At 33.3% G+C, this 22,487-nt stretch overlaps 2 protein-coding genes and 2 non-coding genes across 4 annotated transcripts; 3 read left to right on the top strand and 1 right to left on the bottom strand.

The window, feature by feature from the left end:
- Positions 1 to 1,391: 1,391 nt before the first annotated feature.
- On the top strand, positions 1,392 to 10,208 carry LOC129894131 (soluble starch synthase 1, chloroplastic/amyloplastic). Its single transcript, XM_055969666.1, has 15 exons — positions 1,392 to 2,096; positions 3,602 to 3,969; positions 4,360 to 4,437; positions 4,534 to 4,658; positions 5,379 to 5,460; positions 6,318 to 6,491; positions 6,716 to 6,797; positions 7,054 to 7,145; positions 7,704 to 7,766; positions 7,850 to 7,939; positions 8,547 to 8,671; positions 8,760 to 8,868; positions 8,948 to 9,003; positions 9,386 to 9,425; positions 9,795 to 10,208. The coding sequence occupies exons 1-15, from the start codon at positions 1,745 to 1,747 to the stop codon at positions 9,951 to 9,953; spliced, it is 1,995 nt and encodes a 664-aa protein (XP_055825641.1). The 5' UTR covers positions 1,392 to 1,744; the 3' UTR covers positions 9,954 to 10,208.
- A 1,024-nt stretch (positions 10,209 to 11,232) lies between these two features.
- On the top strand, positions 11,233 to 11,388 carry LOC129898063 (U4 spliceosomal RNA). The gene has a single exon (XR_008768981.1). It is a non-coding gene; the product is annotated as a U4 spliceosomal RNA (small nuclear RNA).
- A 4,489-nt stretch (positions 11,389 to 15,877) lies between these two features.
- Positions 15,878 to 17,351, top strand: LOC129896243 (phytolongin Phyl2.2). Its single transcript, XM_055972101.1, has one exon. It carries the CDS (start codon positions 16,154 to 16,156, stop codon positions 16,946 to 16,948), a length of 795 nt encoding a protein of 264 aa, XP_055828076.1. The 5' UTR covers positions 15,878 to 16,153; the 3' UTR covers positions 16,949 to 17,351.
- Positions 17,352 to 19,390: 2,039 nt separating this feature from the next.
- On the bottom strand, positions 19,391 to 19,587 carry LOC129898060 (U2 spliceosomal RNA). Its single transcript, XR_008768978.1, has one exon. It is a non-coding gene; the product is annotated as a U2 spliceosomal RNA (small nuclear RNA).
- Between the last annotated feature and the right edge of the window lie 2,900 nt (positions 19,588 to 22,487).

The raw sequence follows: 22,487 nt of genomic DNA, 5'->3' as shown, positions 1-22,487 counted from the left end.
TTATAATATTATTATATGTGTGTCCTAAATAATAGGTGTGATTTTATTTTTATCGTCGATCTTGAAACATTAACCATTGTAACAATGAATGGTGACGAAATTCTTATTTTCCTCCTAAGCTACCAAAACTAATAATCACACTTCAATCTCAACTCTCAAATAAGTAAAAATAGGCTATAAAAATCTTTACTAACCATAATTATCCAATTAAATTCATCTCAACCGAAGTCATGCAAAATAAAGTTAAATTCCCTCATAACAAAATAAACTTTCTGATGGTCTTTTTAACTGAAAAATAAAGTTAAGCAAAGAGGAATGTTGGTTTTGATGAAAAACTCAAGCAGCTATCTTTATTTTCAGGCCTTTATTTTACACTTTAATAATCTTCTCACAATTGTTGGATTACATTTTGTTTGGATGGTCGTTTCCTATTGTATTTTGAATTTTATTGTGTTTTTAATTTAAATACCTTATTTGTTTTGATCCATATCAAAATTTTCCTATCATTAAATTTATTGTTATATATATAACAACGAAAAAATCTTAGTTTATATAATTATCGATTTGGTGTGATTGTGTCATCACTATAATTTTTTTTTCTTTTCATTTTGTATTTGATTATTATCTAATAATCTCATTTCATCATTTATCTCGCGTGTTTTTGTAGGTCTGTCCTACAAAATTGCTAATATGACATTAGTTTATGACAAAAATAATATTATCTATAAAAATATTGTATTCATTAACAATATATAACTATACAATACATTATGAAACAATATGTAATAACTATAGGGGCAAAACAAGTGTGTTGGTTACGGCCTAAGGGTCCGGCCGAACTCAATAACCTTGATTCAAACTCTGAATTTGTAGTAATTTTTTTTAATATACAAATTATTAATTTAAAATTCAGTAACTTAAAAAAATAAATTAAAAATCACAAATTCATAAACTTTAAATTCAGATTTCAGACACTATATACCGGAGTGTAACTATATACTCCCTCTTGTCAAATTTGACTTGGCATATCTATTAAAAAAATAATGATTGGTATAGTGAGTTTATCATTTTACACCTATTAAATCTATTAATTAATAGAGTCTTAAATATATTTACTCATTACACTTTTTAAAAATATTAACTCAATAGTATTAATAAATTAAAGATATAATAGAAGGAAAAAAATTATTCTATTATGATTTCTCAAAAATAACAAGTAAAAGGAGAAATTAAATTAGAAATATATTTGACAAATAAATAGAAACGGAGGAGGTATACACGAAACTACAATTTCCAAAAAAGATAGTAAGCAGTAGCAGCACGTAATCCAGGAAAATTCTTATGGATGTTATTCATTTTTTTTTTTTGAATTATCAGCATTTATGGAGTAATATTTTAGACTGTTTAAGCCAAATATAAGATGAGTGGCAGAGATGACCGGTGAGATTTTCACGGGGATATTTATACGGGCCCGTGAATCGTGATTGAGGAATCCCCAACTTGTCGTTCTACAAGATTTTTCGCGCTAACTTTCCACTAACATATTTATTCCCAAAGAAAACAGAAATCTCTCAAACTAAAACTACGCCGTTTTGAAGACCTGCCGACTTCCTCCTCGGTACTTGTGTTTTTCATCAGATCCTATAGCAGCACCAGTAGTACGAGTGTTTCATACTACTATTACTAAATTCAGTGACCCTTTTCACTTTTTTAGATTTTCTACATTGAAAGACTCTGTCTTTGCATGATTCTTGATCTTACGGCAGGTGTCAGTACCCAAATGGGGTCTCTGCAAACACCCACAAATCTTGGGAATAAGTCATGTTTACGTGTGTCAGGGAGAGGTGTGAAGGGGTTGAGTGTAGAAAGGCAAGTGGGGTTGGGGTTTTCTTGGTTGTTGAAGGGATGTAGGAGTAGAAAAATCCAATCTTTATGTGTTAGAAGTTCTTTTAGTAGTGGTGGTGGTGGTGGTAGTGGTAGTGCTTCAGATGGTTCATCAATTGCGGAAAATAAGAAAATGTCAGAAGGGCTTCTTTTGGGCCCTGAGAGAGATGGCTCTGGCTCTGTTGTTGGTTTTCAATTGATTCCTCATTCTGGTACTGCCCTTTTTGTTTTCTTGAATTTGAAGTTACCACATTTTCTTTGTGTTTTTTGTTTTCTGTGGAATTTTATCTGTATGTGGTTTCCAAGTTGCTCCAACTAGTAAAAAACTGATCTAGTTTCCCATTTGATTATACAATGCCCGAGCTGCCGATTTTAGTAATGACCTCAAGTTCTCAACTTCTACCTTAAAAAGAGAAGGGTCTGAATGGATGGCCAGAAGCTTTGCTAAATGGATAGAGTTTCACTGTAATTTGTAGTTCATAGCTCCGATGGCTAAAGTGATCGATATGACTTTGTTGTTTGTATCTGATGAAGTGAACAGAGGCTGGGAACATTTAGCTTGGTAATTACTGTATATGAGCTCTGTCCAAGTGTTCGGGGACGATGTAGAATTCAGCTATATGGTTATGGTTAATACCTATTGTTGAAACTTTTGGATCAGCTTCTCTCATATTAATTGGAGTTTTAGAGGGTTAGCCTGATATCTGAGAGTTAGACAAGTTGGTCTTTCAATATGTCAGAAAGAATGCTCAACTATTTCAATGTTTGTGGTGATACTAAGTGTGAAGTTCTGGAACTGTACTTATTTGACTAGTTAATTTATCATCCAAAAGAAAGTACTCAACCAGCTTCTTGTTCTAGTGGACTTCCACTCTGAGATACTGATGTTTGTTAGTGCTCGCATACTTGAAACATGTGTATACTTGTTGATTCTATCACTGGTGAAAGACTTATCATGTTGCAGCTAGAAAAGGTTACAATTGGTGAGACGATAGGCGGTGTCTGGTTAAGAAAGTACTCAACCAGCTTCTTGTTCTAGTGGACTTCCACTCTGAGATAATGATGTTTGTTAGTGCTCGCATACTTGAAACATGTGTATACTTGTTGATTCTATCACTGGTGAAAGACTTATCATGTTGCAGCTAGAAAAGGTTACAATTGGTGAGACGATAGGCGGTGTCTGGTTAAGAAAGTACTCAACCAGCTTCTTGTTCTAGTGGACTTCCACTCTGAGATAATGATGTTTGTTAGTGCTCGCATGCTTTAAACATGTGTATACTTGTTGATTCTATCGCTAGTGAAAGACTTATCATGTTGCAGTTAGAAAAGGTTACAATTGGTGAGACGATAGGTGGTGTCTGGTTAATAAGTTGGGTTTAGACTGGAGTGTGATTGGGGATAATTGGATCATGAGCTTGACTGGACTCATGACATTGCCTTTGTATGTGTTCATTTATCTTTTGGTAGTTTTTCTCTGTGTCCATTGTATGAAGCTGAAGATATATATATTTTTTAATATATAAAATAAATTTTTATGAAGAAACACCCGGAGTTTTAACTCATTTGCTGAATTTATTTAGGCTCCTTACTAATTGCTTATACACCTGATGAATTCTGTGCCAAATTATGTAATGAAAGTGCTTACATTCTAGTTTTTTAACTTTCTTTTTCTAGTTTTGCTTTCAAAGAAAATGAAAACGGTGCACACTCAATTCAGTTGCAGGTAATGCAACAATGGTAGAATCTCATGATATTGTAGCCAATGATAGAGATGACTTGAGTGAGGATGCTGAAGAGATGGAGAAAACCCCAATCAAATTAACTTTCAATATCATTTTTGTTACTGCTGAAGCAGCTCCATATTCCAAGACTGGTGGATTAGGAGATGTTTGTGGTTCTTTGCCAATGGCACTAGCTGCTCGGGGTCATCGTGTAATGGTCGTTTCACCTAGGTATTTGAATGGAGGTCCTTCAGATGAAAAGTATGCCAATGTTGTTGACCTTGATGTGCGGGCCACGGTCCAATGCTTTGGTGGTACGCAGGAAGTAGCCTTTTACCATGAATATAGGGCAGGTGTTGACTGGGTAAGAGCATTTTGCATACATTTATTTTCACATACTTATTTTTTAATTATTATTTTTGGACAAAGTACTTGGTGGTATATTCTTCAGTTTTATTTTTGCTCCTCTTTCGCTCCCTCTAATGATTAACTGGCTGCATCAAGCAAAGGACTGTCTGACTGAAGGATGATGTTTGCAAACAACTTAAATTTCACTGTTGTTATTTGGACATCAACTTGACTGACTCGAGGATGATTTCAAACAACTTAAAGCCGACTATGGTTGTTAGGATGTCAGCCCACTTTATCAATGATAAATTAGTTGTATATATCTTTTTTTATTTAATAGAAATGTTTCTTGGTAAGTACATATTTATGATTTAATGGTAAAGAAGTACACTGCTCTTGCTATCAGGTATTTGTGGACCACTCTTCTTACCGCAGACCTGGAACGCCATATGGTGATATTTATGGTGCGTTTGGTGATAATCAGGTAATGTACTACTCTTTTTCAAGCATGATTATCACATCTCTATATGGTTTAATGTGATGGCTAGTGATAATACTTCCCTATCTTTTTGGTAAGCAGTTTCGCTTCACTTTGCTTTGTCACGCAGCATGTGAAGCACCATTGGTTCTTCCACTGGGAGGGTTCACTTATGGCGAGAAGTGCTTGTTTCTTGCTAATGATTGGCACGCTGCCCTGGTTCCTTTGTATGTCAACAAAATATTCTGACTTATTGATATTTTGATGTAACCTATTTTGATTTTTCACCGAATGCCAAGCATCTCAATGCTACTTTTGCTTGTGACATTCTTGACATTCTTACAATAACACTTCTTAAAGAAGTTCCTTACAAGGGTGTAATCTGTAGATGTATAGCTATACATCCAAAAGAAAAGATTATAGATTCATAATGCATTGCACAATAGTGCTTGTGTTTCAGTATTGCAGATGTTATTATCAATTTTATGTTGCACTTTCTGCAGCTGTTTAATCTTATAATAATTCCATCTTACCTTCCATCAGAAAGTTCTTTAGCCTTTTGATAAACTATAAGGATTAGTATTAGTACTTAATACACTTTTCTGAAAAATAAAAAGAAAAAGAAAAATCATAGTACATTAGTATTCATCTGTTCCGTGAAATGCTTTCATGAAGACTGCCATTTGATTGTTCTGCTTATTTTTTAAGGTCCATATTTGAGTGATGGGTTATTGTTTGGTCCTCTAGTGAGAATTTTTTCACACACTATCATGTAACTATGCCAGTCACACTATATCAAAAGTAGCCTTGGAAACAGCTTCCCTCCATTCACCTGCAGCACCTATCGTGCTGCGAAATAGCTTAATTCTGGTTGTCTGTGCTCTTGACTATTTCTGACCAGTTTATGATAGAATCCTTTTGCTGATCTTCAAGTGTTCTCGGTGCAGACTTTTAGCGGCCAAGTATCGTCCTTATGATGTTTACAAAGATGCTCGTAGTATTGTCGCAGTACACAACATTGCACATCAGGTACTTTCCTAGTTTACTTCTCCCATTTCTGTGACATTGCCTAATGGCTACCAGTAAGTTTTGCATCTGTCCAATGTCTTCTGCGCTCCACTGTATTTGGAGGTATAATGACCCTACGTAACAGGCTTATATTGTCTGGTCAGACTGTAAGATCCTCATGGTTTTCTTTCTGAGCCATTTAATTCTTAGTCATCAGAATGTCAGTATTGTTGGCTTGAGTTTGATGTCTTTAATCACTCTACTCGTTCACTTCCTGAATCTGTAAGTGAATCTACTAGAATGTAGGATAAACTCAAATTGTTTAATTCTTGGTTCACAAAGCTGTGATTTGATTTAAGATTCTCAATTTCTGGGGAGTGGTTGCTCCAGGAAGGCAGGAATATAAATGTATCTCATTTGTTGGAAATGTCATGTTTGGAACTCAAAGCTGCTGTTTGATTAACAATTTCAAGATGCTTTCCATATGGAGGAAAGTTAAAAGAGAAAATGAACATTCTCCCTGGTGATTGTAAATTGACTTTAGATTGTCAGTTAGTGGATTGTAAATTGTAAAATGAACATTTTGGATTTATTCTGAGTGGTTTAGAAGTAGAAAGTTAGTGGATGATGAGAGGTGGATCAAGACTCCATCTGTCTGGTCACGTTGCTTGTAGGTAGTTAATCAGTTACATTGAATTTGGTCTATCCCGACCTTATATGGTGACCTCTGTGGTTCATAATTAATTATTATATGCTTGATTGAATAGTCCTGTCTACAACTCAAGTTATGCACTGGCTTGTATTGAAACAATCTCTATCTTGAGGTTATCAGTGTTTGACATGGTCATAGATTGTCTCTTGTTTGAAATTTTGCATAGGGAGTGGAGCCTGCAGCAACCTACAATAATTTGGGATTGCCTCCACAATGGTATGGAGCACTTGAATGGATATTTCCCACATGGGCAAGGGCACATGCGCTTGACACCGGTGAAACAGTGAACGTTTTGAAAGGGGCAATCGCAGTTGCTGATCGGATACTGACAGTTAGCCAGGTCAATACAGAAATTTCCACTTCTGTATACTAGTCGAAGAATATTCGGAAGCACATCACTGATTATGGTTCATACATTTCTATTTTGTTGTGAGAAAATCTACATGACATCATGATAAATTGTTGAACATTGTTATTGAGTATTTAAAAATATCGCATTCTTCCTCTCTTCCTATTTTTTTTGTATTTACTTGTCTTTTTCTAATGTTTGTGTTTTGGTGGCAGGGGTACTCATGGGAAATAACAACTCCTGAAGGGGGATACGGGCTACATGAGCTGTTGAGCAGTAGACAGTCAGTTCTTAATGGTATGTGTGTTAGTTGATTTATTATGAGCGCTTTCTGATATTCTTCTTTACCTCTTACTCGAATTGTAATTTGGTAAGATATACGTTGATTGACAAGGCTTATGTACTAGCATTAGCTTCATTCTAGTCAAGTCCTAAGTTTTGTTAAAAGTCATGACCAGAGCCAAGGCTAATTGTATTAATGACCTTCACTATGCATTTCCATTGTCTCTGAACTTTAGAAATTACTAGTTAATCTATCTCTACTTTTATGCAGGAATTACTAATGGAATAGATGTTAATGATTGGAGCCCATCGACAGATGAGCATATTGCTTCGCATTATTCCATCAGTGACCTCTCCGGAAAGGTAATTAAGCTTCTCAGATTCACTATTAGCCTGTTTGACCAATCTTCCAAAAATTGCTTATTTTGGAAAGTGTTTATTAGTTCAAAAAAGTAATTTGGAGAGTTGTAGTTTGTATTTGGCTAATCAATTTGACAAACGCTTTTGTCAATAGTAGAGCAGTAATTTGTGCTTGGCAAAGGTTCCATAAGTGCTTGGGGGGGGGGGGGGGGGGGGAGTGAAAACTACTTCTTTTCAGTTTCTGCAAAACAACTTCAGCTACTTCTCAAAAGTCAAAAGCCCTTATTTTAAAAAAAAAAAAAAAATTTTGGCTTTCCAGAAGCTTGGCTGAACAGACTGTGTCTACAAAACCTTTTTAACTGCTGTGAAATTTTATCCAAAAGAGGGTTCCTCTAGAGGATTGTCCATAATCCGTTAAAGGAAACAGCCCAAAGGACATCATAGCACTTTCTTACTTTTCATGTTTATTCTACATGCAGTTGTCCACAAGCTCTCTCTTTCTTTGTTCTCTGCATACCACTGCTCAAATTGTCTCTGCTAACTTTCCATTTAATAATACAGGTTCAGTGCAAGACTGCTCTGCAAAAGGAACTGGGCCTTCCAATTCGACCTGATTGTCCGCTGGTGAGAGTTTCGTTGACTTCTTTGAATTGCGAAGGAAATTTCTTCCCTCTCTAACCAGAAAATGTGGAACTTCAATAATGCAGATTGGATTTATTGGAAGGCTGGACTACCAGAAAGGTGTTGACATAATCCTGTCAGCAATTCCAGAACTTATGCAGAATGATGTCCAATTTGTAGGACTTTCCACCCACATCTTTTTTTAAGATCATTATTAATGCAGCATTTTTGAGTCTAATTGATAAACATATGAAGATCGTAGGAAGATCCTACTCTCTTTCGTCTTACCAATAGTTCATTAACTATATTCACCTTTGGGCTTTGGTTGATTGACATTTCTTTCCTTGAGATTGTTTATTACATTTATGTTTTCCCTTCTTGGTTTACTACGCACCTTGGATCTACAATTCTCTTCCTTCATATGCTCCCTTGCTTAGTAATGTGTTGATAACTGAACTTCATACGTGGGAATGTGTTCTACAGTTTATCATACAGTGTATCGAGAGATTTCCTAACAGGGAACTGAAAATTTTGAACTCCAACTAGGTAGGGGAGAACTTCTGAGACGGGCAGGGAACCAGAATTCGAAGTTCAGGCTATCTTTATAAGAATTATCCCTACTTTTTCTCATCACGTCGTGAAAAAATTGTTTATTTGAATGTTGCAAATTATAAAGTTGTATTCAGGAATAATTCTGGAGCATGTTTGTTCATACTATTTTTCTAGGACAAGTGTTCTGCAAAATGTTTTTTCAATTGAGTTTATTATCTATTCCTTATTCAGGTAATGCTTGGATCTGGTGAGAAACAATATGAAGACTGGATGAGACATACAGAAAATCTTTTTAAAGACAAATTTCGTGCTTGGGTTGGATTTAATGTTCCGGTTTCTCATAGGATAACAGCAGGGTAATTCTGAATTTCAGATGTTCTGATGGTGGATTTAAATGCTTGTTGAATATTTATTAAGTTGACATATTCATGCTGTGTTGCGCAGATGCGACATAATAGTGATGCCCTCAAGATTCGAACCATGTGGCTTAAACCAATTGTATGCAATGAGATATGGCACCATACCTGTTGTTCATAGCACGGGGGGCCTAAGAGTGAGTTGATTTTCATATATAGAAATGGCTTTTCAAATGAAAAATGCTCATGTCTTAACTTTCTCTTCCTTATCTTTAGGACACAGTGAAGGATTTTAATCCATATGCTCAAGAAGGAAAAGGTGAAGGTACCGGGTATGTGTCTTTTCTTTGAAATGCTGTTGATTTTGTAAGGTACTATGATGTTCTTCATTAAGAAACTGGAAATATAATTTCTTTGGTGCTACTCATATAAAGTAGTTCCAGGAATCCTACTTGTACATAGAATCACCTTATTTCAACTAGCGTCTCCTGCTCCTTCATTTTTAAGGCTAGATTGTCCTTCTAGAATAGAAATATATGGAGATTAAGAATATTAAGCTCGATAGCTTTGGACTTGCCTTGGGCTGCAAATCCACTATACCAACTTCTTCCCCTTGAATTCACGTAGGTTTCTTAATGTCCATATAAAGAGGTCAATTATAGGTCAACTTTTTCATAGTATCTAATTGATGTTGCTATTTATGAAATTTAACAGGTGGACATTTTCTCCTCTATCGAGTGAAAAGTTGCTTGATGTAAGTTTCCCCATTTTCGATAGATAGTTTTAAATGGTTGTTAAGTTATTCCTGATGTGGTTCTTGTTTTAATATAGATTCCTATTACTCTTTTAACATAGAAGTGCATGTCATTTATTCTGTTTCCTTGTTCCTTTCAATATTTATATGTTTCGTACAAGCAGTCGCTCATTGTGCGTTTGATCAAAACTAGAACCATGATCAACACTGATTTGTTAGTTTGTGTTTTCTGGTTTCATTGGGATATACCGATACACGAATGCTCATTGTGCGTTTAGGTGGGAGAGGGATGTTTGATGTCCTTTCATCATTAATGCCAGTTGAATACAGACCATAACATAGTTATACTGTTACTTGCACTGCTTGCAGACACTGAAGCTGGCGATTGGGACTTATACAGAACATAAGTCATCTTGGGAGGGATTGATGAAGAGAGGTATGGAAAGGGACTATTCCTGGGAAAATGCAGCCATTCAATATGAGCAAGTTTTCGCCTGGGCCTTTACGGATCCTCCATATGCCAGATGATTTATCAAGAAAGAAAGAAAACGAGATATATCATTAGACTATACGCGGAGGCTTTGGTGCTATTAGGTAATGTCGTTAGGCTTTGAATGTTTGTGATCTTTCTGACATGGAGAAATCAGGTTAGTTCCAAAGACATTTAGCTTATATGTGAGGGAGTACAAAGGACAATTAGAAACCAAGAACTGCCCCTTTTGGGAGAAGAAGGGAAATATGTAAAAAGAATTTTGAGTTTAAGGTCAATTCATTTTTTAAAAACATCTCATACAAATACAATATTTAAAATTGATCATGATTAGCTTGAGTTAATGGCTTCATTAAGCCATGATTATATTGACAGTTGATATGAGATACTCCTATATTATTCAAATTGAACATGATTAGGGGAAATGGTTTCAACCAAAAAATGGTGCCACATTATTAGATCTGTTTTGAACTGCAAAAAATTTGTTAGCAACTCAACATTTGTGATTGGTGAAGACCTAAGTGTGTGTTAAGAGTACATTATTTAAAAGTAAAGTCTTGAAAATTATCTAAATTCTAAAAATATTGAAGAGATACTGAGATGATTAGAACGATTTTCCAAAATTTAATTTTAATTCGATACAATAATTGATCGTGTTAATTAATAAACTTATTTTTTGGTGGGCGTGGTCAAATTATTTCATGTTTTAAGTTGGGGGAAGTGTTAGGTTTTGGTAATAACGACGCATGGCCTCTTCAAAGGGCAACTATTCAAGATGTCAATCAGCCAATAGGTTTTGATTTTGGGGTCATACGACGGAGTCCTCCAATATTTTAAATAAAAAAAATGTCAAAAATATCTCTAATATCAATTTAACAGATAATTTATATTTTATCGTACACAAAACTTAATTTCAAAACCCACATATTATATCTTATTAATATTACTTAATTTTTATCGAACCCCTAAATAGGGATACCGCGCAAAAACTTATTGATTTTGGAGAGGCTGAGTTGTATGATTATGGGGAAGTACCCCACCGACCCATTTCTCTTTGTACTCTGCTCACATAAAGAAACAATCCATCAATGAAATACTAATAAAATTCCAAAAGTAAAAGGCCATCCCAATTCCAATCCCAAAAAAGTAAAGGGTTAGTGAGACGTAAGTGGACACATGGGGAGGCAAGTGAAACTCAAAAAAGAATTGAGAATTGTTTTGTTGTGTCGGTTGCCTTTGTCCCACATCGATGGAACAGGAAAGAGAGGGGAGTAGAGGATGATTATAAAAATGGAAGGATGAGCATCTGATGAAGGCATCTTTGCGCTTGGGGCAATGACGCAGCTAGTGAGGTTCTAACCGAGGCGCGTCTATTGCTGGTTGAAAACTATTTCCAAACCCCCTCTTCGGCCTGGGCTTGCCTGTGGCCGTCGAGAATTTTTGAAAGGGCTTCTTCCATAACTGGTAGAGGCCTTACAATTCAAGTAATAAATTTTTGTATTTCATTTTGAAAATGACTTACTTATTTGTTTTGAAAGAACCATTTTTTTTGAGCAATATTTTAATTTTAAGACCATAAAAATCAAAGGGTAATTTAATATACTTTTAATTTAAGATTGAAAATTTTAAATTTTATGCCTAGTTAAATAAAGTCATTTTTAATTTTAGGCAAGAGGGCATATATTTTTATTCACTTGCCATATAAATTAAAATTAACTATGTGCTAACACACCTACATTATAGGGGATGTTTGGTACTCTAGTTAATAGTTATTCCTATGATTAGTGGTGTCGCTCAAGTATAAGATAAGCTGTCCAATTCGTTTAAAATTTTATGAGTTGGACTCAAAGATAATTTGAATTTTGATTAATCTCAACTCATTCAAGTTTTAACTTATTTTAAAAGATTTTTAATTTAGCCCATTTAATTTTCAATTTCAACATATTTTAAGACTCTTTATTTGTATTTTTGTACTAAATGTTCCCATACTGAATGTATGAATTACTATCTATTTTATATCTTTTATGATTTATCTAATCATTTATAACTTTTTTTATTATTATATTTTTGCATTGAAATTCAATTGTGGTTATAAAAATGTAAATAACAATATGTTAAAATTATTGAAGATTAACGGGGTTATGATCCAATTCGATTTTTACTCCAAAGTAAATTTGGGGAGGGGATGGGGGCCGGAGGGTCATGACCCAACCCGATTTCAATTTCAATCCATTTTAATATTTTTAATTTTAACTCAACTCGCCCATTTGACATCCCTAATTAATACTTATATGTAGATCAGTTAAAATGGAGTTAATCTGTTATATTAGAGGGATTAGTTTTATGGGTTTTAGTTATTTATATATGTGGGATTTTAAATTGTAAATTAAATATTTTATTAATTTTATACATGAATAATTTAATTTTCAATCATCTACCAAACATAATAATAATTCATCTCTAAATCAGCCACCAAATGACCTTGGACAATTAAAGTTAGGTGTGGGCTTTCGGTTCTTCCGTTTGGTTTTGTTAAAGTTTAGTTTGGTTCTTCAGTGTTCGGTTTTAAAAAAGTGTACACCATATTCCAAATCAAACTAGATCTGTCCGGTTCGATTTATTTCAGTGTTTTTAAAATAGTTTTTTGGTATAATTAACTATGATTATTCTATGTATGACTTACTCGTTAATCAAAAGAAGAGATTTGTTGAGTCCACGCGTGACATCTATATTTTTTAGGTGAAGTTTATCGGGTACTTGATAGAAGTACAATTTGATAAACTAATTTGATTATGTCTTTGTTCCAAATTAGTTATATAAGTAATCTATATCTTTTTCACACTATTCAGGTAAGTTCAATATTTCATAGATTAATTTGAAATATACAAAGACTAGAAATATAAATACGAAAACTCAAAAATAAAAAATTAATCTTTTGTAATGAAAGCAAGAAACTTCATTGGGTGAAGAGCGCAATGGAGAGTGAAGAGTGACGAGAGAGTGAAACCTGAAAGCAGAGGGGCTGTGGGGTGAGTAGTGACCAATGAGCCCTAAATTTTGTTTAATTTGGGGCTCTAAAATTTGGGCCAAAATTTAAAATGGGTAATTGGGTTGGGTAAAAATTTAAATGTTTTCGATCAAAACATATACGTAATATAATTTAAAATATTATTTTAAATTTATTTAATAAAACTTTGATTCTTTGGTGCATTATGATTTCGTGACCCTTACACCGAACACCAAATCGAAGAACCGAAGTTGTCGGAAAAAAAAATCGACATCGAACGAAAAAACGAAAAAACCGACATTGAAAAATCGAATTAGTTCGATTCAATTCGATTTTTCGATTTATCAATATTTATGCCCACAATTTAAAGTAGTTGATAGAACATTGGTTGATTGAATAATTTCCTCCATTTCTCATACTCAAGGGGCCAAGTGCCGCATGCTAATGTAATTACAACGAAATCTTATTTTTTATCTTGCGAGGTACAGAGGATGTTTGTGATAGATTTTTAGATTAAATAAAAGTATTACAAAACATATCGAAAAAGAAAACAATGGCTCACGTAAAAATATTGGAGTAACTAAAAAGGGAACAATAACTACAACAAAATAGTATGATAGTTAAAGTAAAATAAACGCTAAATAACACAAATAAAATAACAAAAAACCACACAAGTTACTACTACTTGAGTTGAAGGATAAATGAAACAACAATCAACTGCTTAAATGACCCTCTATACTAATTTGTATCATTCATAATTTCATATTTAAGGTCACATCTAAATAAATTAAAATCACATCATATAATATCGACAAAAAGGAAGGTCTCATTCCAGTTTTATTTTCATGCTTGCAGGAAAGAAGATCGAGAATCTGTGCAAAGGCCTTAGCACGTCTTGGATGCTTTTTCCGTAGTCAACAATTCAAGTTTCAACTGGTTCTCAAACTTCAGAGGTGGCCTTACTTTCTTTTTAAAGCAAACATGTGGACATAAAAAAGAATGAAATTGATAGAATAGAGGAAGATTAATGTGCAGCTGATTCTATACGAGCCGATTCCATTGTTCAGCTTATTGATTTAATTAAAGGGAACCAAGACGATTAGCTTAGCTAGCATTCCGGGAGAATAGCTTCATCTAAGAACTTCGTTGCCATATCTAATTATTTTTTCCCATGTATATTGTGATTTTACAAATTATTTTGCAATTCAAGTGTAAACTGCAACAAGAAATAGGATGAGATGCAAATCAGAAAAGACAACATATGCTAGGGGTGTAAAACTTAAGACATAAAGGACACTTTTTGGGAGGTAGTAATAAGTTAGGGTGCTCAAAGAAATTTGAAAAATCAATAACAACTAAAAAAATTGAACCAAACTAACTTTGATAAATTAATTTGTGTTTTGATTTAGATTGATTTGATACTAAATTATAAATAGTCCAACAGTATTTGACTTGATTTGATTTTTAAATAATTAAAACTCAAAAGTTGAATCAAATCAATAAAATATACATACATAATTTATAAATTATATATATGATTAAGGGGCAGCCCGGTGCACTTAAGCTCCCGCTATGCGCAGGGTCCGGGGAAGGGCCCGACCACAAGGGTCTATTGTACGCAGCCTTACCTTGCATTTCTACCAGAGGCTGTTTCCAAGGCTTGAACCCGTGACCTCCTGGTCACATGGCAGCAACTTTACCAGTTACCATAAATTATATATATGATTGAGTTTTATTATTAAATTTACAATCTTATTCCCAATCTTCAAGCTCTTTGGTTCATATTTTTGATAAGCTGAAAGTAACAATATACGAGTACTGATTTTCATCTCAAGCTTCTTAATTAGAATGAAAATTCGAACATCAAATAATATGCAAATAACAAAACACTTAGGTGTCTTAATTATTACTTCTAAAGTAATTTATTTATTTTTTATTTCTAATGTGGTATTTTATATTTATGTTTGTTCTTACATGTTTATAATAATCCTTCTTTCTTTGTTTCAGCTTTTATTAGCATTTCATTAATCTTATTTTATTTTTATTTTTTAAAAAATTGGTAAACCGACTCAAACGGATAAAAGTCAAAACAATTAATACTACCAAATTTATATTATATTTAACTCAATCTGATTTAATATTTTGAGCAAAATTCAACCATACTGAACTATGAACTCTTGGATAACACCAATATCGGATGTGATGGAATAACTTAGATATCTTCATTTTTATCTAAAATTCTTAGTTTTGAGTTATTGAAAATTGAAAAAAAGTTCTCTTGAAAGCACTACATTAAAAAATGAGTCATACGATAGGCGAGATCATTTTTAGTTGAACCCCAATTCTAATATCAGACTGGGTGAAAATCCCCCAAAAATAAAAAAATTTCATAAATAGCTTTAGTTTGGAGCCTTATTACGAAAAATAATTATAATTTATGTATTTCTGTTAATAGCTACAGATTTAGCTTAGTACGCTTGTATCTCATATATGCGTTCATTCAAATTCGTTGTATCAACGTAATATAGATCTCACTAGATACAATTGTAATAGGTTATATACATTTTCTCAATTATCTCCCATCAACACATAGGTGTTGAATATAGTCACGATAAGCTATATGCGCGCACACTCAATAAACTGTATTAGACAGTAGAATTTGCATTGAATACAATCACGATAAATTATATGCGCACACAATAAATCTAATCAATACATATAGTGGCTCTAAGAGTATTTGCTACATAACTCAAAATATAATTATGTTTGATAATTTTGTGAAACATTCTTATATAGTGTATTTTTCCAAAAATAAAAATAAAAATTATTGGGGTACCAATTTGTTTTGGGAGTAGCATGCAAATGCAAATGCAGTTATGCAACTATAAAAAATATTTTTAAAGAAGATTTTAATGTAATCCCATCATTTTTTTCCCGAATAATCTAATCCCTTATTTGTGGAATAAAAGTTTGATTACAGATTGTTCTCTCTCCGTCTCTCTCTCTCTCTCTCTCTCTCTCTCCCTCCATGGCCGAGAGAACAATCCCTGTTTTCCCATTTTCTCCCAAACCCTAACTCTCCTTCATTAAGGATCTGCAATCAATCTCTATCTTTCTCCTTTATAGATTTTCTGGCTATTTTCTATCTATTTTCTTTTTGTTACAGATATAATTACATTTTCTTCCTTGAGATTTCTGATTGATGATGTTTGTTTCATTTGGATGACCTAAATGATGATTCCGGATCCGAATTTGGTTTACTACGCTTGTGTTGCCAAAGGAACAATTATCCTTGCTGAAATCAATTCAAAAGATGCCGATCTTGGATCCCTTGCCTTGAAATGCCTTGAAAAAACTCCGCCTTTGCATACATTTTTCTCCCATACTATCCGAAACAGGACATACATGTTCCTGATCGAAAACCCATTTGTGATTTTCGCCATCTTCGATGAAAAAATTGATAAATCTGACGGTCTTGCGTTTCTCAAGGGGGTTAAAGGTGCGTTTCGTGAAGTGATTGAGAGATCTTCTGGGAAGAAGCGTTTGGATAAACTCCATTCGCATTGCTTTCAGGGAGAGCTGAATCCTGTTTTTCATCAGCTGTTGGATTCAACTATTGATGTGGATGAGGGTTCCAATTCGCCGAGGAGTGAACTGGATCATGGACGAAGCGCGAGTTTGGATTCTGTTAAAGGGAAGAAAATTGGGTCGATGCCGTTGCTTGCTGATGCTGCTAATAGCTTGAAGCTAAAAAAGAAGAGGTTTTTCGGGCAGTTTAAGAAGAGGAATGAAGAAATGTGTGAAAAGAGAGTGGATGTTTCTGATGATGGGATCAGATTGAGCAGAGACTTTTCAGTGGTTATGCAAAAGAATGGACTAATTCATGGAGAAGGAGGGCACCAAAAAGCTAAGAAAGTTTGGAAGAAACAAGTTTGGGTTGTCTTGTCATTGGATTTGATCGTCTGCACCATTTTGTTCATAGTTTGGTTGTGTGTTTGCAGGGGCTTCAAATGCATTGATGCTTGATTGATATACTACTTATGTAATGTGTTTTTTCATCTGTCGACACGATAGATGTTTTCCACTGAATTGGATACATTACATTCTGGAGGATTAAATGCTTCATGTGTTCACCGTAGTCACTCGAGCTTCTTCTGTCAAATTTGAAGTCTTTTTCTCAGTGTGGGGGCCAATTTGATATGTTTCTCAGCAACTTTTTTATTATGTGATGTTTTTAAGTTGTGCATTCTGTGGATATTATGACATATGCAAACTTTTCTTTTTAAGATATTTGTGTTATCTTGCAGATAACCACTATAAATTGTATGATACTTGCTGGTAAAAAAAAAGGGGGAAATGATTCTTTCCATGTAGTCTATGTATTAACTTTCGTCTGTACCAAGATAATGACAACCAGGATTTGAACTATTGTTGTCTTGGAAATGTTCTTCTATTTGTGTGATTGATTTTCTTGCAAATGAAGCATTGTTTCTACAGTAAACCTTGTAAAATTCCTAGGAAGTAACCTCTAGTTTGACTTTCCCATTTGTGTTACTTCAAAGGGAAACAAAATGTGGTTGTCAAAAATAAAAGGGAAACAAAATGTGAATGAATTTGGAACAACAGAAGTTTGCAAGAAGCAGACATTTTCTCTGATTGAGAGGCTGCTCTGGTTTCTGTTTCGTCTGTGGTTCTTTCTTTTGCAGATTCAATGGACGTAATTGCAATGTTATGGTGTTTCAAGCTTCGAAATGCAATTCTCTCCAGCTTTTTTTTAAGGTTTTGAACAACGAAGATCAATGTTCATTTAATGGTATGTGCAATTTTTTGGAGGTTTCAGCTTTCTACTATTTGAATGTACTATCCTTTTGATTGAATAAAAAGGTGCAAACTGAATATGCATTAAACAATAGTCTATCAAACAACATTGATACTACAATAGAAATTATAATCTGATACAATAGTTGGCTGGCACTTTTGGGTCTTATAGAGTTATTAGGGATAACTTCCATTCTTGTTATTTGAAAGAAGTTATTTTCCCATAACTTCCAAGCTATGGGAAAATGTTCAAGTTACAATATGTTTGTAGGATATGGTGCTTCTCTTGGTAGCTGATGATGTGATTCCATATTGTTATTTGATTACTAGATTCCTCTGCTTTGTTGTATCAGGTACTGTCATGCTGGAGAGATCAAGACTTAAATGGTCTCATACAGCTTGCTTTAGGGTTGAATTATCTTTCGGTACCATGAAACATTAGTTAGATCTTCATAGGTGTTTACAGATGCAAAAGTTGCAAAACTAATGATACTTCAACGTGTGTAATTGGCTTTACTTTGTTGGCTTCAAGTTTCTCAAAACTATGCACATATAATTCTGTTACCTTCTCGCGCGTACACACACAGCACATTCGTTCTGATACTAGCTTGGTATAGATCTTAGATGGATTCTCACATTCCCAGCAGAATTGGTGGCTATTTCTTATTTGTAGCGGTTAGTAACCTCAGAGGTGAATATGTTTGTGAGTTCTCTCTGTTTGTGTACTGAAAGGAGATTGTACAGCTGTTGTTAAACTGTCCATTATCTTGCATTCACAAACCTTTTACACGAAAAAGCACAATTTTGTATGACCGTGACAGCATGACAGTACCTGATACAACAAAGCAGAGGAATCTAGTAATCAAATTCTCTCGTCTAGTCTAGGATGATGAATTGGATCTAAAGGTTTATATTTCTGTGAGTAGGGTGAGAGCATACATTGCATATTCAAGGCCATTGTTCATTAATGTTGAGCTCGTTAGTTGCCATCAGTCGTTAAAACCTATAGATTGTCATTGGGGTGGCATTGATCCTAATCCCTTATAGTCAACAAATCTTCGTAAGAACTCATAAGCTTCAAATTCTTCATTTGCCTATAGCATGTGCGTGCTACTGAATACATTTCTCCAGGTAATCATTCATGTCCTCCCCACATTGTTACAAAGGGCCTTGCCAAGCATAGCATCTGCAGATCATGGAGGTTATATCTGAAAATTTTGAACTGCGAGGATGTTATTTTTCTAGGATTAAAAAAAAAATGGGCACTTATAACTTTTAGAGATGGAGGATTCAGGATTGTGGTAATGATTTACATCTTGAGGGGATTTTAGTTTACATCATTAATTGCAATGAAAAGTGAGTTCTGGAACTCAAATGGATGTTTCTACCCATTTTTTAGGTGCGGGTTTTGATTCTACCATCTTATCCCTTACCAATTATGTATAAGAACTCAGATGGATATTTTATCCTTACGGTGCGAACTTGAATCTACCCGTCATTTCCCTTACCATTGGCATAATTGGACAGAAATGAACCTTTAAAGATTTTATCAACATTGGTTTATAGGCATGCATAAATAAGTTCATATAAGATGCATAGCGAAACTTGGGCCACAGTGCACCGCGAAAGCTAAATTTCTGGACTGATTTGGTGGGGTGTGCCAGGCCCGTGCAATAGTGCAAAGCGAGGGCGACACTCGAAAGCCCAGATAGCAAGCTATCTTAATGGACTCTCCCCCTAAAAAAAATTAAGTTAATATCGTGTGAGTCAATGACTCACATATCAGATATTAAACTGATAAGAACAGATACTACACTTGATCTTAGCCAAAAGGCCGAGAAAGGTATGCTTCGAAATAACGCCCGTTTGGAATTTTATAGCTGTGTACAGATTCATTGCTATTCAGTTTGTGACGATGTGGGAGTTCTGGACAAACGCACCACATTTGCTAGGAAATCAAATTTATTCTTCTACATGTAGTTATTTGAAAGAAAAACATAAGTAGAGTATGATTGATTTGTCTTATTTTAAATCAAAATAGTTTTTAAGCATTTTTATAGTATTTGGATAAATTAAAAAAATGTTTATAAATACTTGATTTTTAGTTAAAATGATAAAAATTAATCAAAAGTCATAAGTTGAAATTTTTAGCTTTTGGATTTTGCCTTATAAGTCAAAAAGTAAAAGCCAATCCAAACAGGCTCTTAGAACCCGTTTAAATTGATTTATTAAAGGTGTTTTTAAGCACTTTTGTAGCGTTTGGAATAAGATTAAAATATATTTTTAAACACTTATATTTATGCTCAAATAACAAAAAAATAAGTTAGAAATCATTACTTATGACTATTGGCTTATAAACACTCCAAACAAGCTCTTATTGTGTTTTTTCCCTCTCCCGAGCAAGTTGTTCAACATTCGGGATTTAATTACATATCTTGGAGTGTCTTTCGATATGGTATCAATTATTACTAAAGGATGTAGTGAGATGGATAAGATCTTTCTACGATCTCGAATTTGAACCTTTGAGTATAAAAAAATTAATTCTGGTATGGTGCACTTCTCTCTTTAATGAGTCTTACGTAGCATGAATTTAAATTAATTGAGCTTCAATGCGAATGCGGAATGAAAAATAAAAAATATCCATGGTTATCACAGATTTTTTGCATAAACTTTTATCACTTCACTATAGTTATTAAGTTGAATAAAGCATAGAAGTTTAGATTTTAGAATAAAACACTTTAAAGTCATGACAAAGAGTCTTTTGTGTAATTCTTGGTGAATAATACATATTATTGGTAGGAGATATAAGAAATTTCATGAATTTAGTAGGAGGTGTACTTAAATTGATCTAAACATCATGATTATCAAAAAAAAAATCACAATAAAGAATTGCAACTAAATTCGAAAATGAAAGTTATTCTAGGAGTTCGAAACCTATTTGAGCCAAAAAAAAATAAAATTGACACAAATAAGCCACACTTTCAGAATGTAACTAAAATGGACTTATTATAGATTTTTCTTCTGTTTTATAGAAAAATTTAACAGTAGGCGTTAAGTTTTAACGTCTAAATTTTAGTATAAATCGAAACTTTTTTCTTACACTTAATAAAGTGTAATCATTTCTTATACTTTATAAAGTGTAACTATTTTTTATACTTTATAAAGTATAAAAGCACTGCAAAAATTGCATAAAGAGACACAATAAGAAAAAGTTTCGTTTTACATTAAAATTTAGACGTTAAAAATTAACGCTTAGTGTTATTTTTTTTTTATAAAACAGAAGAAAAATCTCACTAATCCTATTTCAATTACATTCTAAAAATATGACTTATTTATGTCAATTTTAATTTTTTATAGCTCAAATAGGTTCCGGACTCGTTATTCTACAGTGATGTGCCAACTAACAAAACCTAGATAAGTTTTTGATCGTTTAATTCCATAACATTGCTTAAGTCCAACACTGACTCCTAGATCTGATTTAACCAAATTTGGCACATGTTGTTTCCTCCTAGATTGGTCCTACAAAGAGAGAGTGAATGATGGAAGTTGATTGATGGTTAAGTGAAATTTTTTAATTAGGATTATACGGGACATGATAAATTTACAGTTTATCAAAGACATGATACTAAATAGAAAGATATGAAAGTCGATAATAGATGAATTGTTTAGTTCTCTTCTCATATTGTTATTATTATTCTCTTACTAGTTTATTCTTCGATGTTAGTATTATATGTTATTTTCTTTACCTCAATTATCATATCATTCGTTATTAATACTATTCTCTACTTTATTGTTTTTAACATGGCTTTTTTGCTGTTGTAATTGCTATACACGCCTATTTTTTTTATATGTATTTTCAACATGTTGGTGAATATTGTTTTCTTTATCAAAAACAATCTATCCACCTCATAAAATAGGGATAAGATGACGACATTACGTACACGCCACCTTTTCAAACCCCACTAATTGTGAGATTGCAGATGAATATGTTGTTGTCTGTTGTTGATAACTTTCTTACTGTCACAAATTCACTTATTGCAAATTTTTGTGACGGATTTATAACTCCATCAAAAATATTTTTAGGAAAATTCAGATACCAAATGTTAAAAGATGCACCACTAGCTGATCTGGTACACAACCTTACTCATTTCGAGAAAATAGTTGGGTAACATGTTGTTTACAACAAACTATATAATTTAATTATTAAAATGAGATCACATGTTGCTTAATTATAATTAAGTTATAAGTGTTTATTTGGTAATAATATAGTAAGATTTTCGTTTATCTTCCACAAGTATTTGCTCAATGAAACTAAAAGTAGAATTTTGAGGAATCACATAGAAGGCTAATTATCATTTTTTTTCCGACCATTTTTCAATTTACAGAAATCTTTTTAAAATATGGTAATTCGAATACTTTAATTCAATAATTTAGATACATTAATTAGGATTTTATGTATCAACAGATAACATTTAAAGCATGATATATTGAACATAGAGATATTTTATGAATCAGAATTAATGTATTCGGATTACTGAATTAATGTATCCGGATGGAAAGAAAGAATTTTTGATTTTTTTTCAAAAAAATAAGAATAATAAAAAATATGGTGAATAAAGGAGTATAATTAAGTAATTTTTCCAAACTAAAATGCTTGCAATGAAAAGGGAAACTTACATAAATATACAATATTAAGAAAATATTTACCATTTATAGCAATAAAAAAATAATTTTACTGAACACTTAT

The sequence above is a fragment of the Solanum dulcamara genome, chromosome 7, assembly GCF_947179165.1.
Source record: "Solanum dulcamara chromosome 7, daSolDulc1.2, whole genome shotgun sequence".
In the NCBI taxonomy this organism is placed as follows: Eukaryota; Viridiplantae; Streptophyta; class Magnoliopsida; order Solanales; family Solanaceae; genus Solanum; species Solanum dulcamara.
This window is presented reverse-complemented; position numbering and strand designations above follow the sequence as displayed.

Bases quoted from the DNA above. Each gene is read 5' to 3' on its own strand.
- LOC129894131 (XM_055969666.1), top strand. From the start codon at position 1,745: ATGATTCTTGATCTTACGGCAGGTGTCAGTACCCAAATGGGGTCTCTG. The intron at 6,492-6,715 runs GTCAATACAGAA...TTTTGGTGGCAG, and splicing joins GGATACTGACAGTTAGCCAG to GGGTACTCATGGGAAATAAC. The intron at 8,869-8,947 runs GTGAGTTGATTT...CCTTATCTTTAG, and splicing joins ATAGCACGGGGGGCCTAAGA to GACACAGTGAAGGATTTTAA.
- LOC129896243 (XM_055972101.1), top strand. From the start codon at position 16,154: ATGATGATTCCGGATCCGAATTTGGTTTACTACGCTTGTGTTGCCAAA.